This window comes from Perca flavescens, chromosome 15 (genome assembly GCF_004354835.1).
Source record: "Perca flavescens isolate YP-PL-M2 chromosome 15, PFLA_1.0, whole genome shotgun sequence".
NCBI classification, from domain to species: domain Eukaryota; kingdom Metazoa; phylum Chordata; class Actinopteri; order Perciformes; family Percidae; genus Perca; species Perca flavescens.
Window position 1 is genome coordinate 13,685,322 of NC_041345.1, and position 16,991 is coordinate 13,702,312.

The window sequence follows — 16,991 nt, forward strand, 5'->3', positions numbered from 1 at the left end:
CTGTGAGAAGGGACAAATTAGCACTGAGAACTGCTTTGACTTACGATCTGAGCGACAATTATTCACATGTAATTTGTCACACAAACGCTTACACATGTACACACTTTAAAAGAGCTTCAGAGTGAGCTCTGGCTGCCTAGCAGCCAGCTGAGTAGGCTCTCTCCCATTTACTCCCACCATCCTGCGCTGTCAGCAGCCATGAGTACTTGCTCGGAAAGGAAATTGCTCACAATCTGGAAATCAGACTGATCAGAGATGCACAACAGAAAACAAATGTCGAGATTTTACACTGTAATGCCTCTTGCCTGCACCCTTGGATCACCTGCTCGTAGATATGAGAACGGATGCAAAGAGCTTCAAAAAACATAAGCAGCGCACTCTTGTCATACAACCTGATGGTGAACACAGCTGGAAAAACATTCAAATGTAAAGAAAACAGCATTCAGACATAAGTTTTCCTTGCATTTCCAACAACATGCTACCTGTCTAACGTCAGTGACCTGAGTAACTCTAGATTAATGGTTTACACTATAGGCTGTCCCAGAGGAGCCTTTAGCTGCAGTTTGCACCCATGCATCTCATAAAGTGGTTACTGGGTGTTACAGTCACACTGCAGAGGAGGGTAAATAAACATATACATTAAACCCTTAAAATAAAGACCTTGCTTTATTTAAACTGTATTAGATGTAGATGTTAATTCCTAATCAGTGACCTGAGCTGAAGTCAAAAACAGCATCTTTCTCTGACAGGCAGCATCTGTAAACCCCTTGATAATACGGATAGCTGTCTTGTGCACATGGAACAAGGGGGTGTTAAATGACCAATGGTGGTTAAGCTCAGCTCAAGGGAGTCAGCGCTACCAATCACAAACAGCTGTCCCCATTTAATGCATTTCCTTGTCACGGTGACAACCCTCAGTGGAAAAACAAAAAAAGCTGATCAAACAGAAATGACTGAGAACCCAGACCAGACAGCAGGGACTCAGTAATAATAGGTAGGTCTAATACCATCTGGTGATATTATTCAGTAGACCACCACTGCAAAATAATTATCATCAGCCTAAGGTGTGCTTTTAGATCTAGGATGATTTGTAAAGATGAAGTTGTTGATAAACCATCTCTGAATTTAAACCGTTTTTCCCAGAGGCCAAAGTTTAAACAAAGGCCTTATTCATGTTCATTTACAGATTACAAATGTAATTAGCTGTGCCAGGCTCTAATAAGCGCTCCACATTTAAAAAGGCTGAGGTGATTTATAGATCCCAGGATTAGGCTCTAAGGTACAGAGGGTTACAGGGTATGAAAATATTCTAAGTCTACAACCATACATTCACATTTATATAAAAAAAAAGGCAAGGTGTGCCATCAAAAATAGATTTATTCTTTTTTGTTTTTTTAAAGTCCAAAACAATTCAGTGTGCATGTTCTGCTCTCCATGAAAGCAGCTTTCTGCAGGAGGACTGCCATCTAGTGGGACAACAGCAAATAATTGAAGGTTTATCTTTGCCTTGACATAGCTTTTATGATTTTATTGTCTACCACATCACAAATGACGTCATAGTGACTATCTAAATACGCAAATACAAAAACAGTGTAAATACAACCAAACACCATGGCTGCGATTGAACATCTGACACAGTTTTCAAGGGCGAGAAATCAACCTGTCTCAATGTACATAGTTGGGGTGAATCGGTCTTCTTCATAAAGGAATTTAAACGTGCATTAACAATTTGAACGTCCTGTTCTCTTTGGAGCAAAAATATTTGATAGTGAAAGTGGCAGGTGAATGTTGATCACTACTTACCTCATACTGTGGGCAGCAGATTCAAATGTTTGCTTCTTTCCCTGACAGCTACGTTGTGGTAAGATCCCACACTGGCAGTTCCAGTTCCATCACACATACAGTACATTACAGTCTGCTGATGGTTATCTTTCATTGTTTCAGTTTCTGTGCTTCACTGCTGACTGAAGTCAGGGACTTCTAAATTACAAATAAAATATCACTGAGGATTCCTAAGTTTTTCCAGATTAGCAGCCCTGGCCTCATGCTGCTGTTGTTTCTGTTTCTTAAGAAGGCGGTATGCCTCCACTGCTCGCTCCCTCTCTTCCTCCATGATTCTCTGTCTGGCCATGGAGGGCTTGGCTGTGGAGATCACCGTGTGGCCTAAGAGAGAGTTGAGAAGCAGCTCCTTTGATGCCTTCTGGATGATGTTGGTAGAGGAGAAAACAACACAGTTAAGCTCTTGCTCAACCATTGGCAGACATGACGTGATAACTGCATAACAGTTACCTGAGATCTGACTGGAGCTTTCTTGGGTTTGGCGCTGAAAGACGGCGGGGCCATTGCAACTTCACCAAAGGGAACATAATCTACAAAACAAAAACCCATCATATCATTGTACAAACAAGCTTTATATATTATTCTGTTTTGACAATTGTGTCCACTTCTAAAAAGAAAATCATTATTTTTTAAGTGATTAATGCAGATATACTTTCAGATAAACGTGAAACAATATTAACCCAATAGAGCTCAAAAGTGTTAGTTCCATTCATTTTCTCCATTTTTACCAGCCATAATGTCTAACCCATCCAAAGTAGACTGAGTACAAGCTCCACGGTTGTGAAGCGAAGGTTTCTGCTCCTGTAGAAGCTACAATTTCCAAAAGATATTTTTTTTATTCCTCTTTTTAGTCAACTTTAGCATGGGTTCCTAAACTCATGAGCAGCACTGTAGGTACACCTACATGTAGGCCTACACTGTGTTCCAAATTATTACGCAAATGCTATTTATACCTGATTTTCCTAAATAGTCGATGCAAATGACAGTCAGTATCATTTTCAAGTCACCAACCATTTGGGTAACAAACCACCCAATGAAAACAGTATTTTTTTCTAAAATAAAAAAACTCAAAATGCACTGTTCCACATTATTATGCACAACAGAGTTTCAAAACATTTTTTAGGTTGTAAAGAACTGAAAATGGTCATTTGCTGAATTTGCGGCATTAGGAGGTCATATTTACTGAAATCAAAAGCTATTTCAATCAAACACATCTTAACAGGGCAAGTTACATGTTAACATAGGACCCCTTCTTTGATATCACCTTCACAATTCTTGAATCCATTGAACTTGTGAGTGTATGGAGAGTTTCTGCTTGAATTTCTTTGCAGGATGTCAGAATAGCCTCCCAGAGCTGCTGCTTTGATGCAAATTGCCTCCCACCCTCATAGATCTTCTGCTTGAGGATGCTCCAAAGATTCTCAATAGGGTTGAGGTCAGGAGAGGATGGAGGCCACACCATGAGTTTCTCCCCTTTCATGCCCATAGCAGCCAATGACACAGAGGTATTCTTTGCAGCATGAGATAGTACATTGTCATGCATGAAGATGATTTTGCTACAGAAGGTACGGTTCTTCTTTTTGTACCATGGAAGAAAGTGGTCAGTCAAAAACTCTACATACTTTGCCGAGGTCATTTTCACACCTTCAGGGATCCTAAAGGGGCCTACCAGCTCTCTACTCATGATTCTGGACCAAAACATGACTCCGCGACTTCAGCCTTATTGGGACATGGTGGCCATCCACCAACCATCCACTACTCAATCCATCTGGACCATCCAGGGTTGCACGGCACTCATCAGTAAACAAGACCGTTTGAAAATTAGTCTTCATGTATTTCTGGCCCCACTGCAACCATTTCTGCTTGTGAGCATTGGTTAGGGGTGGCCAAATAGTAGGTTTGTGCACAACTACAAGCCTCTGGAGGATCCTACACCTTGAGATTTGCGGGACTCCATTGGCACCAGCAGCTTCAAATACCTGTTTGCTACTTTGTAATGGTAGTTTAGCAGCTGCTCTCTTAATCCGATGAATTTGTCTGTCAGAAACCTTCCTCATTATGCCTTTATCTGCACAAACCCATGTGTGCTCTGAATCAACCACAAATCTCTTCATGTAACTTGCCCTGTTAAGATGCGTTTGATTGAAAGAGCTTTTTATTTCAGTAAATATGACCTCGTAATGCTGCAAATTCAGCAAATGAATGTTTTGAAACTCTGTTGTGCATAATAATGTGGAACAGTGCACTTTGAGTTTTTTATTTTTGAAAAATACTTTTTTTCATTGGGTGGTTTGTTCAATGAAATTTGACTTATACCCTAACGGTTGGTGACTTGAAAATGATACTGACTGTCATTTGCATCGACTAAAATCAGTGTAAAATATCATTTGCATAATAATTTGGAACACAGTGTAAGTGTTCAACTGGAATCCGATTTACCACGGCAACACTGTTCACAGCATCAGTGATCTCTTTCCATTCCACATTCTTTCTACAGCCTTTAATAACAGTTTTCAGGCTACCAAATAGTACACGTTACTGCAAATTAACCTGAGATGTCAGGGTTTCAATCTCCACCTCTGAAAAGTGCCCGCTTCTCAGCCGGATTACATCTCACCATGACGTAAATTGTAGGGGTGAGGCCTCAAAACAGAGAATATAAATTACGATTGTTTCCAGCCGCTGCATTTATCAATGTATGACCATTCTTACGCTCTGATTGGTGTGATCAGAACGTTTCATGAATCACACGTGAAGCCTGTCGTAAGAGGATTTCTGCGCTCATATCTGCGCTGGTTTCTACGTTAGGTTGATAAATGAGGGCCATTGAAACTGCAAAAATGAAGCCTATCTCCTGATAATGTTAAATGCCCTTCAAACTTGACCAGTGCATGTTTGTACTCAATTATACAGGAAAGAACTGCTCCCTCAGATCTTTGTAGTGGTGAATGTTCCTTACCTACAAACCTCTCTTTTTCCATCTGGTCCTCTTGTCTGTCCAACTTTTTCTGATGTAGCCTCTGTAATCTGACTTTATCATGCCTGTAGCAAAGACAGCAAAGATCAAATTAGACAGATATCAACCAGGAATGATAATTGCTTTTACATCTGTGTTTTACTTTGGTCTACTTTCTATTAGTTGACTAAGTTGGCCTTTATTGACATCCCATAACAGCCCAAATACACATAATCATTTAAAAACATATGCTATTTTCTGATTGCAAATCAAAGTGTACTCACTCCTTCTTCTTCTCAGACTTGCCCGTGTCTGCGGGCCTCTCTTGTTTGTCTGCATCCAGCTCAGGCTTTCGGTCTACTTGGTTCTTTGTGAGAAAGAGGACATGTTTTGTCTCATTCTCCATGCGCCGTAGGTATGCTTTCTCACTTTCCGCCTTTCCCCTCCTGAAATGTGGGACAGGTATGTCTCCACTTTCGGAATCCTCTGGTTTACCTTTAGGGGAGATGGCTAAAGAGACAGAAACCAATTCCTCACTAGTTATTAACAAAAACCCTTACTGTTAAAAAATAAAGCATGCATCACAGAAGTATAAATAAATACGTTTTTATCCTCACCCTCTTTAAGCTTTTTGGTGTTCAAGGGTCCAGTTTTCATTCTCTCCTTGCTCTTCATTATCTCTCGGAGTTTAAAGGGGATGTGTTCGAGGTGGTCTTGTTTGGCTTTCTTGGGTTTACCATCTCGTTTGAGCTTCTTATCACTGTTGTGACACAATAACGTTACAGTCCAGACAGCATATAACGTTAAAGTATGGAAAAAGTGGAACAAACGTCAGCCTTAGATGGCCATAAATAATGCAGGTGGTCATCTAACTGTTATGTATCCTCACTTAGCTAAATACAAGGACGATGTTGACGTGTTGAATCTCATTTGATAGCTCGCTATGCTCGCAACTAACGAAGAGGGCTAATAACAGCTAGCTAGCTAGGTAGCTGCTTTAAGTTAGTTAGCTAACGTTAGCTGTTTTTTTTTTTTTTTTACACATAGCATCCTTACGTTACCTTGAATGTTGTCCGGCCTTGCCCACCTGTGTACCCAACTCTTTGGTTTTGTTCTTCTTATTCTTCCCCATGCCACTGTAGTTTATTTCAATTTATTACAAATTGTCTTAACAAAACAATAAAACATGTGGTGCAGCGTGTAGACCACAACCTCGGCGACAGGGAGGGAGGAAGTAAGGAGCTCTCACTCTTTCACTTTTTCGGGTACCGTGGTCAATATTAGGATCTACGCTCCTCGTGGACGAGTTTGCCTCAAACGCTCAGGCCTAAATATGTTGAATAAAAAGTAACCCAGTTCCCAACCCGTATTTTTTTTAAATCAATTTCACTCTTAAGCTACCGATTTCAGGGTTTTTAAAGATGAGTACCTTGTCGCTTTCATATTTCGATTGCCTTTAGTTTTAATTCGCCAATATACTTTCTTGAAAAAAGTTAAATGAATCATTAAACTATGTTGACGGAGCTACGGCATCTAAAAAATACTCAACTTTTCCAACTTTTCCCACACAGAGATTCCGCCTAGCCCTAGTGGAAGTGTTTTATCCCGGAGTGATACACCGATCAAATACACGATCCTTGCTGGAAACGTCATCCTGCTTGGCTAAAATAACTACTGGCGCTTCTATGTGCCTCCACTAGATGGCATCGTTACTTCAGTTTGTCCACACAAGGCTACTACCATAGTCTGTTAATATTTGGCCTACAGTCTGACTACCAGAAGTTTAAAATCTGAAGGGGACTAGAAGTAGAAGTAGCCTATAAAGTCGCATACAAGAGAAATACTAAAGTAAAGGACAGGTACCTTAGAATTGTACATAAGTAAAGTAATTGAATACATGTTTTCTTTCCAGATGCTGCCTTGGGTTTCAGGAATTATGATTGGAATTATTTTATTATTTACACTATTATTTTGACTTTTCATTCATAAATTATTTCATGATTTAATGAAAACCTAAATTTACAGATGTCAAATGCATTCACACAGGTTTTTGTGATTGTGTGCAGATTACTGGGGTCAGTTTGGGATTCTAGAAGAGAGACAGAGAGAGTAAAGAAAAAACGTTTGTCCCTCTTGCAGGGATGATGACAGACATTTGGAGAGGCTATTGCTTTAATCTGGACAAAAAGTAACCCCCCACATCTATCTTTTTACACTTTAAAATGCTTTCAGGCTGCAGACTAAAAAATATGTAAAGTGATCAAGTGATTTTTTTTTATGGAAATTCAGAAACATGCAAGTTGAAATTGTTGTTGGAAATTTGCAAATTGAAATTGTTGAAAATTCACAAGTTAAGATTGACTCATACTAATGTAGCCCAACCACATCCATTCATCAATAATGCTCCTGTGTGGCATAACTGAGGTAGGGTTTGAACCCACATCTCCTCATTGTCAGTCTGTGTACTTCCCCACTGGACCACCTCCTGGGATAAGTACTACAGAGACTGGAGACAGAAGAAACTTCCCCTTCATCAACCTGAAGGGAAACAAAGTTAGCCTGTTCCTTGTTTTGCGCTGAAAACCTCTTAAACATGCAGATTATCCATTTAAACATCTTAAATGTGCAGATAATCTTTGAAGAAACGCTTAAACCAGAGATGTTCAACAGGGGGTCCGGGCCCCATAGGTGGTCTTCAGCGTTACTGCAGGGGGGCTCCCAAATTTACCAAAAAGGTAGTCTCCAAGAGTCTAAAGTTAAGTTAAGCCTAAGAATTGCCACATTTATGTTTATTTTTAAAGCCAACAACTATTATTTTATGAGCTTAGGATTCTATGCACTAAAAAGTTATGTATAAAAGCTTGAGGCCACCCACACATTATTGTAGGCCCAGTTTAATATACAACTTAATTGTATACAATAAATGTAGTAGGGGGTCACTGATCTCTCTCTCTCTCAGTTAAGGGGATTAAACAGTATCCAAGACATAAGTGATTAACAATTAAACCTTTTAATATAGTTCAATACATTTATCTATACATTACATAAATTGAAACCTGCTCCAGAGGGACTCTATGAAATTGAACGTTAATCAAAAGATTGAGATAATATTTCAGAGACCTAATATCTCAGCTGGAAAAGAAACTGCCTCACAGCCTGAAGGTCATAAGTTCAAATCCTACCTTTGCCATTTGTGTTTTTCTGTTTCATAAAGGAGTCATTAAGAAATACCCATTAAATATTTATCATAAGTAGAAGTTGGCACTATAGACTTTTAGATACTCCCTGAGTTTTTTGGGGGATGATGAACACATTGGTTAAATGGGTAAAAATAGCTTATTCCCATATTTGACTATGCCAATTTAATTTGATTTAACTTTACTAATGATCGGCTTATCAAAATGATACAGCCTCAACAGAAAAAAAGAAAAGAAAAGTTTATTTAGGCTTTTTCTCTAGAGGGGCAGCTCAGCCAGTTAGGGCAAACAGGCTGTTGCCCGGGCAACAATAGCCCGTACTTGTGCACGTCACTGTCCTCATATGTCCTGTCATGTGTATGAATAGAATACAGCATCAGATGAATGCACTATGTGTGTCTTAATGTGTGTATGAGGTGTGTGTGAGGGGGGGATTCTAAAAAACATCTGCATCTGTCATGTTTCTGTTCAGGTCAGCCTTAGCAGCAGTGACATCCCCCTAAACTGCCTGACAGCCAATCCCCTAATGTACCGTGAAAGACCCATGTGTGTGTAGGCTACTGTAAAAATGATGAGGGCCCTGACGTTTATTGGTCGGTAACGTCATAATCTTCAGAGTCTGAAGTGTATGAGAGGGCTTCACTAAACACAACGCCTCATGTAACGCAGTTGGTTGCGATGACACTACCAACTGAGATGACAAAGCAACACCAACATGGTATGGTTTACATTTTGTACTACTTTGTAATCTGCAAGTGCCTTTATCATTTCAAGTGTTGTCAATTGAAAAAGAAAAAAGGTTATTTCTACCAAGTGGTGAATATTAGTATTAGCAACAATTCAGATCATGCTTTCAAGCTGCAGAATGGGAATGTGCTTTTTGACACATTCTCAATGTATCGTGATATTAATAGTGTTATACCATATAACAATTTGTCTCACGTTGTGTGTTTTTTATTGGATTAAAACATTTATTTAAATTTTAAAATGGTGTAAATTGGGAAACCTATATATGTGTTCAAGAAGATATATGTCTACTTTTATAAAATATATTGTTATAATAACTAAAAAGTGTTGTTGACACTGTCATAGAGGTGTTAATTAAACTATATGTTTTAGCACAGAGGTCATAGCTTCCAGGAATGGAAGGGTTTGGCACTGGCAAGCAGGAGTATCACAGTTACTTTAGGCTACTGCCAAACGAAAACACACAAACAACATCACTGTTCCCTTTTTTTTTTTTTTTTTTTTTTTTTACTAATGTTGGTTCTTTTTTTTCAGATATATTCTGCCCATGGGAAGCTTACAGCCATCAAGAGCTGCATGAACTGGCTCAATATGGTATCATCTGAGTCTTTTCACTGAAAAACATATTTGTATATCTACCAGAACAGAACAGAACTGATGTGGAACAATTACCAACCCAATCTTCATAATCAATATTGGCTCTTGAAAAACAAAAACAAACAAAAAACACAAAGTAAAGAACATTTAAACTGATGTCTGCATATAGTTAATGCTGTGCTTTGCCCTGTTTATATCATATATTAAATCTATTTTAATAAGATTCTCAAGCTGCCTGATGCTGAACGTGTCTTTGTATCATTGCCTGAGGTTGCAGTTTGAGAGGTAACGTTGAGCCTGTTTACTTGCTTCAAAGATGGAGTCTCTGCACAATTATCAGCATCATGTTTAATCAAATAAATAAAGCTTTGATTTATTTTTCTTTCATTTCCTCTTTGCCAGCTTAGCATGTTGTTAAACCATGCTATTACATACTTTGTTTTATTGTTTGTCCCTTTTTTGCATTCTGTGCATATTGCTAATACTTAAAGAAATAGTTTGCAATTTTGAGAAGTATAATATTACTATTCATGTCTATATGGTAAATATGAAGCTACGGCTTTACAGGGGTAAACAATTAGCCTGGCTAAATGTAAAGCTCACTAAATAAAATATTATGTTTTGTTTGTGTGAAAACAAACAATTGTGGTTTTATAGGGAATATGCTGTCTGAGGGACTATTTCTTGGCCTAACCTTGACCTGGCAACCATGTTGACAACAACCCTCCAAGCACAGAGGACCAATATTCATATTCATTCAATCCACATACTTCTGTACTTATACAATGAGTGCATACTGTAGATTTAGAGTTAGCACTGGTCTGTCACTTTGACATGTTGAAATTAGCTTCCTTATAAATAAGATTTTTGTTCTTATGGTTGAGGGGTACAGTATGTTTACTACTAAGGATAAACCAGGTAGAGATCCAAGTAGCACACATTAAATATCAGCACAGAATATTTTCATCACCCCATGTTATAAGTACACTTTATGCCACTGGATGCTTTCTAACAGTTGTGTAGTGATAAACAAAGTCAGAATCTGGACCCCCAGTACAACGATTCCAACTGTTCCTATCAGGCCTTCGTGCTGCTCGATCCAGCGGGACATTCCCCCCAGACAGCCGCCCAGGAAGATCACACTCTGAGCACTAAACTCATCCAGCAGCTGGGCTCCTAAACCACACTGAGAGTTCCACACTGTGCCGTTCTCCAAAGGATCCACACAGCATGTCGCTGGCACGCCACAGGCCAGCACTCCTGGAGCTGAGCAGTTGTAATATCTGAGGAAAGAAAAAAATATCCAATAACTTTCAAGGCATTCCTACATCCTGACCAATAAGTCATCATATACTTTTTATAAATGTATCCGAGTTAGTCACCCTCTACTCACATGTTGAGCTCCCAGTCACGGTAGTTATCTGCCCCACAGCACTGCAGATTTGACTGAATCTCGTCTGTGATGAACCTCAGATCCAGATCGTCCTGGTAGCGCACCATGGCAGCTAACATCCCTGATCGCAGGTAGCCTCCAACCTGATCTTGCAGACTGTAGGCCATAATGGCAGCCAGGACCTGGGCTGTGATGAGCACCAACACTGCTGCAGAGAACAGCTTTAGTAAAGAGCAGTTCTCTCTTAAAGCGCCCACACAGCCTGACAGGCACAGCATAGTTAACACAAAGCCCAGAGTCACAAGTATCAGCATTGGGTCAGTGCCGATATTGCCGATCTTCTCCTGAGCAAACGACTCTTTGCTAATTAGACCCCACATGCCCAGACCAAGGACCACCAGGCCCAGAACTGTGAACACCAGATTGCACAGGAACAGAAAGTATTTCAGGAAATAGTCCATAAAAGAATATCTGTAGTGTGGTTGGATGCTTGTGAATACAGGGCTGTTGTTGTCCTGGTCATTGTTTGGCCCTGCTTGGTGAAATTCAGGGGTGGCATTGCCAAGCTCCTCAACGTCCTCTTTTGCAGAGCTTGCCTTTTGACACACAGGAATGCAACAAAATAGTATTTGAGAACTAATGCCACCTCAAATATTTAAATACACAGAGATATACTCAATATTCAGATAGGAACTTAACCCAACAAAACAGAAGTTTAAAAGTGACCCTTTACCTTTGGTATGAGCGGACTGGACTCATTATGTGTGGTATCCCTCCTCGACCACGGCAAATAAATTCTGTTTGCACTGAAATATCTCCTCATGTTGGAAACGATTCTCCCTGTGCTTTTAGCTGGTCAGAATGACACAAGCTAAAGTGGAGCATGGGGGAGCATTTGCTACGATATGAACAAAGGAGCATGTGAGCTGAGGTGGAGAAACCATGCAGTGTTTTAGCCTCTGGCTGCTGTGAGCCGTGGGATTTCTTCATCATGTGAGAGTCACAGTGAGGGGATTAGACGCCTATCAAAGCATGTGTGAGAGACTCACACACGCAAGAATGGGACTTTTGATGTGAAGTTTACTCACGTAAACCGCTAAGATGCCATGGTGTTATGTAATAATTTTATAGCTTTTAGAAAATTAAATGGATAGTTAAAAGAGCAGCTGGTATGTGTTTTGCCCCACTGACTTTAAATGGAAACAAATAATCAAACAAAAAAAATCAATCAAACAAAAAACATGTAATATAATGTTTATCTGACCTCACCTTGTAGCCTAAAGAAACTTTTAGAATTTAATTCTTACTTGATAGACAATATTGTTCATGCCAAAATGTTTTACGAAGAAGCAGAGGAAGAGAAAGTTTAATTTTCTAAATTTAGCAGTTACACATTTTAGCAATTTAGGGTGTCCTAAACAAACCCGCCATTTTGAAATAGTTTAGCCAGCTGTGTTTTTTTTTGCTGCCTCCAGCTTCATTTGAAACAAAATGTGTCTTCTGGCTGTGGCAACAACAACACACCTTCAACGTTCTGTTTGTGTGTCGCGTTAGGTCACGGCAGTTTACTGCGGCGCCGCTATGACGACCAGCCACCCTGAGGCCGTACTAAAATCTGCAATTGAAAACGGACGAACGGACGTAATGGAAAAACGCCATAACTGACTAGTACAAATAGGCTATGTGATGCATACTAGTAACAATTAGCAATGGGTGATATGGCGGCATATTATTCTCCGTCTCATGGAGCTTGCTCTTGTCGATGGCTCTGTTATGCTGAGCCATTAACCTCATTTCCTTTTCCTGCTGCAGATGGTAGTACGTTACCAGTTACGTTACCATTACCTGCTAGTTATATACTGTCTATGTACGTTACCTGCAGCCACTGTTTAAAATCTGCACCTCCTTCCTGTGGTTCTGAGGTGGCCTTTTTGACTGCACTGGCCCAGTTGAGGCCCGGGACTCAATCTTCTCTTGCACATCCTCTACCTATCCTCTACTCTACTACGTGGAGGTGGAGAGTCTCAGCCTCTGGCTAGGTGGGGATCTCTTTGTCCTACTTTTTCTTTCTGCTGCTGCTTTTGATGCAGTCGTCATGGAGTATGCCTCTTAATTCCTTAAACACTTTTTGTCAGAGCCTTGATCTCCATGTCAACCATCAGTGCCTTCTAGACTTCTACTCCAGTCCAAAGTTGAGGTAATGCACCTGAAGCTGTTAGGAAACTGTCAAAAAAGCCAGAAAAATGATGTGTTATGTTGGAAGCTAATAACTAAGCATAAACAAACAAAACAGATGTGGATGAATCATATTTATGAACAAGAGAGAGACAAAGGTTTCATCATCTAAGTTTGACCAGTTACACATTTTAACCAACTTTGCAAACACCACTTACACTTCACATTTCTTGTAACTATCATATATTTCTAGTTTGGTGGCAGATCCAACAACATAAAATATTTTTCTAGTTGTTATTATGTGAACTATTTAGTCAAATGTGTCTCTGTTTCAGCGCTCACACAGTTACGACTGGCTAAGGAGGACAGATCAGCTGCCCCTGGTATTATGGACTGGAATTTATTTTGCCAGTTGGAATAAAAGAACATAAATCAAAGCGTAAACTTTCCAACAACCATTTCAACAGAGTTAAGAAAGCCCAGGCTGTTCTGGTGTACAGCCAGAGGAAATTATCCCTACAAAAAACAGCAGAAAAAGTGATAATGATCATATGATAATGCATGTAAAAATAAATATTATAATTAATAATTATACATATATATATATATATATATATATGAGTGATTTTAAATAATAATATATGAGTGAGGTGCATGCACAGAAAACTAAAGAAAAACACTTGTCAGCATAGGGAGCAAATCTGCTTGATCCATCCATCTCTGCAGCATTGATCATAAACAGCACCTTGCTTGGTGAGCTAGGCTTGTAATGTTACATAACACTGGCTCCTGCTTAGCGATCACTGTGTTTTAGCAGAAACCAGGGACGGGTACATACACTTGGAGGGGCTATAATTGCTTTAATCTGGACAAAAAGTAACGACATGCAACACTCTCCCACATGAACGCATTCTCATGAACGGTTCGTATGATATTGTACGAAAAGTTATGCACACTAAAACGTATGATATCATATGAAAACTAGGAGACCGCCTGCTGGTCACGTGACATCGGCTACAGAGCTCCGTGCTACACAGAGCGGCAGTTGCTAGCTGTTTAAGCCGCTACAGAGCCTCGTGACACGGCTACAGACCTCCGTCACAGCTTGACGTATCAGTAGATGTGTTTAGCCGCTACAGAGCTCTGCGACAGGGGCTACGGTGACCACGCTCCGCATAATGCTACGTCAAGTCAGCGTTAGTTGGTGGTTCAGTTACCTGAGAATAGATGCCTGTGCGCCGGGTACAGAGCACCACGAGCTGCCGGCTGGTATGAACACATGTAGCAGGTAGACTGCTAGCTGTATTTGTATAATGTATGTATAAGCTGTAATTAAAGCAGCTCTTTGCAGTTATTGTCAGTACTGATGTTAAAGTGGTTATTTGTAATAACCGTGCTGATCGTTAGTTGCAGGCTATATGGTGATTTTAAAAACATTTATACAAATAATAACACCTCGGTTAGTCACAATTTAATGTAGTGTTGCAGTTGGTCGTTGTGGACAATGAACACTAAAATAACTAAATACAATCAGGCCAACAACTACATAAGGCCTCATGGCAGATACATAATCATACATCAGGTAAGAACTTTCTAATTCTAGTCTGTCTACTGCGAAGTATGTAAATGTAGGTCTACCAAACAATCCCGAAAGGTAGTTGTTATTGCAGGGTTGTATATTAGACTGCAAGGGTTCATGCTATCTAATAATATTGTGTTTATTATAAATACAAAAACTCAACAATACTCGACGATGATGATGAATACCCTTATTGATAAATGCTAGATGTTAAATAATATAAATAAAATGATGTATACATATGTTTGTAGACTACCCACAGAGAATAAATGTGATAATTTCATGAACAATTTTGGATGATCATCTTTCTATTGCATTAAGAAGAGCAGTTGCTCCAGGATTTGTTAAGCCTCTGTTATTGTCTTATGTATTTATGTGTTGCATTTTGTAACCTAGCAGCTAGCCATCAATACATTCCAGAACCACCTTGGTTTTGTTCAGAGTAACTTCACTATGTGGACATGACGTCTAAACTAAACGTAAACATGTCAATGATGTGTTGGTCAGGTCAGTTAGAAGATCCGTCTTTTTGTGAACTGTCTTTAAAGATCAGGGCTGTAGCAGCTCTTTTAAAACTGACTCTAAATGTTTACATCCCTCCTGTCAAGCTTTAAAGGATAATTGTTAAAAATCAAATGGGGTAACATAACTGACTACAGCACCCTCGTGGTCATTTGGCTCCTTCTATAAACACTGACAGTCATGTAGGAAAGTTTGTGTCAGTGAGGGTGTTTGAAAATGCTCTCCATGTGTAACAGTGTGTATGGGTAGGTGTGTGTTACAGTAGGTGGATGGAAGGGGTGGAATGACATATGGAATATTTCTATTCATTTATATCAATATTTATATTTGTATCTATTTTTATAAATGTTTTATTTATTTGCTCCTTGACCACCCAAATCTCCTTTTTTGGGATAATAAAGTTTACCTTGACCTTCACCTAGAACATGTGGTGGAGATTCTGTGTGGGGTATGCGAGCTGATACAGTTCAGTTCAACCGTCCTCTGATAAAGTCATTATGAAGTGATGTGCTGCTCAATAACAAGTAGCACGTGAGAGAGAAAATGTGAATTAAAAAACAGAAAGAGAGAGGCCTGGTTATCTCACTCTCTGGCTCTGCGGGTCAGCTGCTGTCATTCTTTCCTCTGGCTGTGCTGGACTGAGCTGCACAGAGCTGGAATTGGAGTGCTGCTGCAGACAGAGCCGGAGGCTGATTGGTGGCAGACTCCAGATAGGGCTGTAAGGCATATAAGGCTACACATTAATGCTGCTGTAAATCTGTTTCCATATTAGTGTGTATTAACAGGAAACAGAAACTGTCATTTCTCACACTTATCACCAAGCTTCCAAATAACTTTGTGTGGATAGTTTGTAATAGTTTTTCAGGTCTGCAACATTGCAGATGAATGTGTCTGGTGGTGCCTGTAGGTGAATACACTTCCATTGTATGCTACTATATACTTCCACTCCACTACATTTCAGAGGGAAACTGTACTTTTTGCACCACTACATTTATTGCAAAGATTTTATTACTAGTTACTTAGATTTAGATTATTAATACAAAATATAATTTAAAAAAAATACATGTTGATGCATTTTTTTTATATTAAACTACCTTCCCATCATCAAGTAGGTCAAACATTAAATCAAATTAACAGTATGATTCTGAAATGGGCCATGCATAATGAGTACTTTTACTTCTGGTACTTAAAGTATACTTTGAAGCTAATACATTTGTACTTTTACTTTTTAATATATATATTTTAATACATGACTTTTACTTGTAACAGAGGTTTTCTACATTGTGCTATTGCTACTTTTACTTATTACTTAAAATATCTGATTACTTCTTTCGTCAATGCTTAGCAGATACCTGCAGTCACTGCTCTACGAAGATATTAAGCAGTGGTGAAAAGCAGCAAAGTACATTTACTTGAGGTACTACACTAGAATTTTTCCATTTTATGCTACTTTGTGCTTCTAGTGCCACTGCATTTCAGGATTTTCAGGATTTGCGTCCAAAACAAATGAACTGCTCTGCTTGTCACAGATATCCAACATATAAAACATAAAAAGCAAGCATTAATTTTACTTTAAATAGCTACAACACATAATGTCCTCATGTAGAGGAAAATAATAAACTGGGCAAACAACAAACTTAGTCTGTGATGATCAAGAGATAAACTAAATTGCCAATTTTGAATCTAAGAATGTAACATATGGGTAAAATAATTCCGGATTTAAAAAAAAACAACTAATTTACTGTGACTGGTTGCTGACAAAATGGATCATCTTGACTTGTCAGATTTCTTTAACAAAGCCTGCTGTTTCCTTGCTTATAAATCTTTTTAGGGGAGTTTGGGATTGAAAGAGCATTTAGTTCCCACTCTTTGAATGAATCCAACTCATTATGTAGGGTTGTCAGCACTGAAGATGTATGGTAAATGCAGATGCTATACAACCTAAAGCATTCAGTACAGTATGTTGTCTCTATGGTTTTAAAGTCG

The 16,991-nt window shown here is 39.1% G+C and overlaps 2 protein-coding genes across 4 annotated transcripts; both read right to left on the reverse strand.

Moving 5' to 3' along the window:
* Positions 1–1,359: 1,359 nt before the first annotated feature.
* On the reverse strand, positions 1,360–6,474 carry ccdc137 (coiled-coil domain containing 137). 3 transcript variants are annotated; one of them, XR_003694476.1, is made up of 7 exons: positions 6,345–6,474; positions 5,413–5,555; positions 5,080–5,305; positions 4,799–4,881; positions 2,290–2,369; positions 1,804–2,200; positions 1,360–1,466 (listed from the first exon to the last, which is right to left on the reverse strand). XR_003694476.1 is itself a non-coding variant. In XM_028600366.1 (6 exons), exons 1-6 carry the CDS (start codon positions 6,446–6,448, stop codon positions 2,000–2,002), a joined length of 837 nt encoding a protein of 278 aa, XP_028456167.1. In that variant the 5' UTR covers positions 6,449–6,474; the 3' UTR covers positions 1,360–1,999. The 3 variants fall into 3 exon arrangements, 2 of the variants coding, with proteins under 2 accessions (XP_028456167.1, XP_028456168.1); XM_028600366.1 differs by having other exon boundaries at positions 1,360–2,200; XM_028600367.1 differs by lacking the exon at positions 6,345–6,474 and adding an exon at positions 5,857–6,333 and having other exon boundaries at positions 1,360–2,200.
* A 3,838-nt stretch (positions 6,475–10,312) lies between these two features.
* LOC114569435 (tetraspanin-10) lies at positions 10,313–15,732 on the reverse strand. The gene is made up of 3 exons (XM_028599249.1): positions 15,592–15,732; positions 10,730–11,325; positions 10,313–10,619 (listed from the first exon to the last, which is right to left on the reverse strand). Exons 1-3 carry the CDS (start codon positions 15,730–15,732, stop codon positions 10,313–10,315), a joined length of 1,044 nt encoding a protein of 347 aa, XP_028455050.1.
* Between the last annotated feature and the right edge of the window lie 1,259 nt (positions 15,733–16,991).

Bases quoted from the DNA above. Each gene is read 5' to 3' on its own strand.
- ccdc137 (XM_028600366.1), bottom strand. From the start codon at position 6,448: ATGACGTTTCCAGCAAGGATCGTGTATTTGATCGGTGTATCACTCCGG. The intron at 2,370-4,798 runs GTAAGGAACATT...TTTGTTTTGTAG, and splicing joins GGAAAAAGAGAGGTTTGTAG to ATTATGTTCCCTTTGGTGAA. The intron at 2,201-2,289 runs GTAACTGTTATG...AACATCATCCAG, and splicing joins AAGCTCCAGTCAGATCTCAG to AAGGCATCAAAGGAGCTGCT.
- LOC114569435 (XM_028599249.1), bottom strand. From the start codon at position 15,732: ATGCCTTACAGCCCTATCTGGAGTCTGCCACCAATCAGCCTCCGGCTC. The intron at 11,326-15,591 runs GTGAGATAACCA...GTGTGTCAAAAG, and splicing joins CTGACCCGCAGAGCCAGAGA to GCAAGCTCTGCAAAAGAGGA. The intron at 10,620-10,729 runs GTGAGTAGAGGG...TTCTTTCCTCAG, and splicing joins CGTGACTGGGAGCTCAACAT to ATATTACAACTGCTCAGCTC.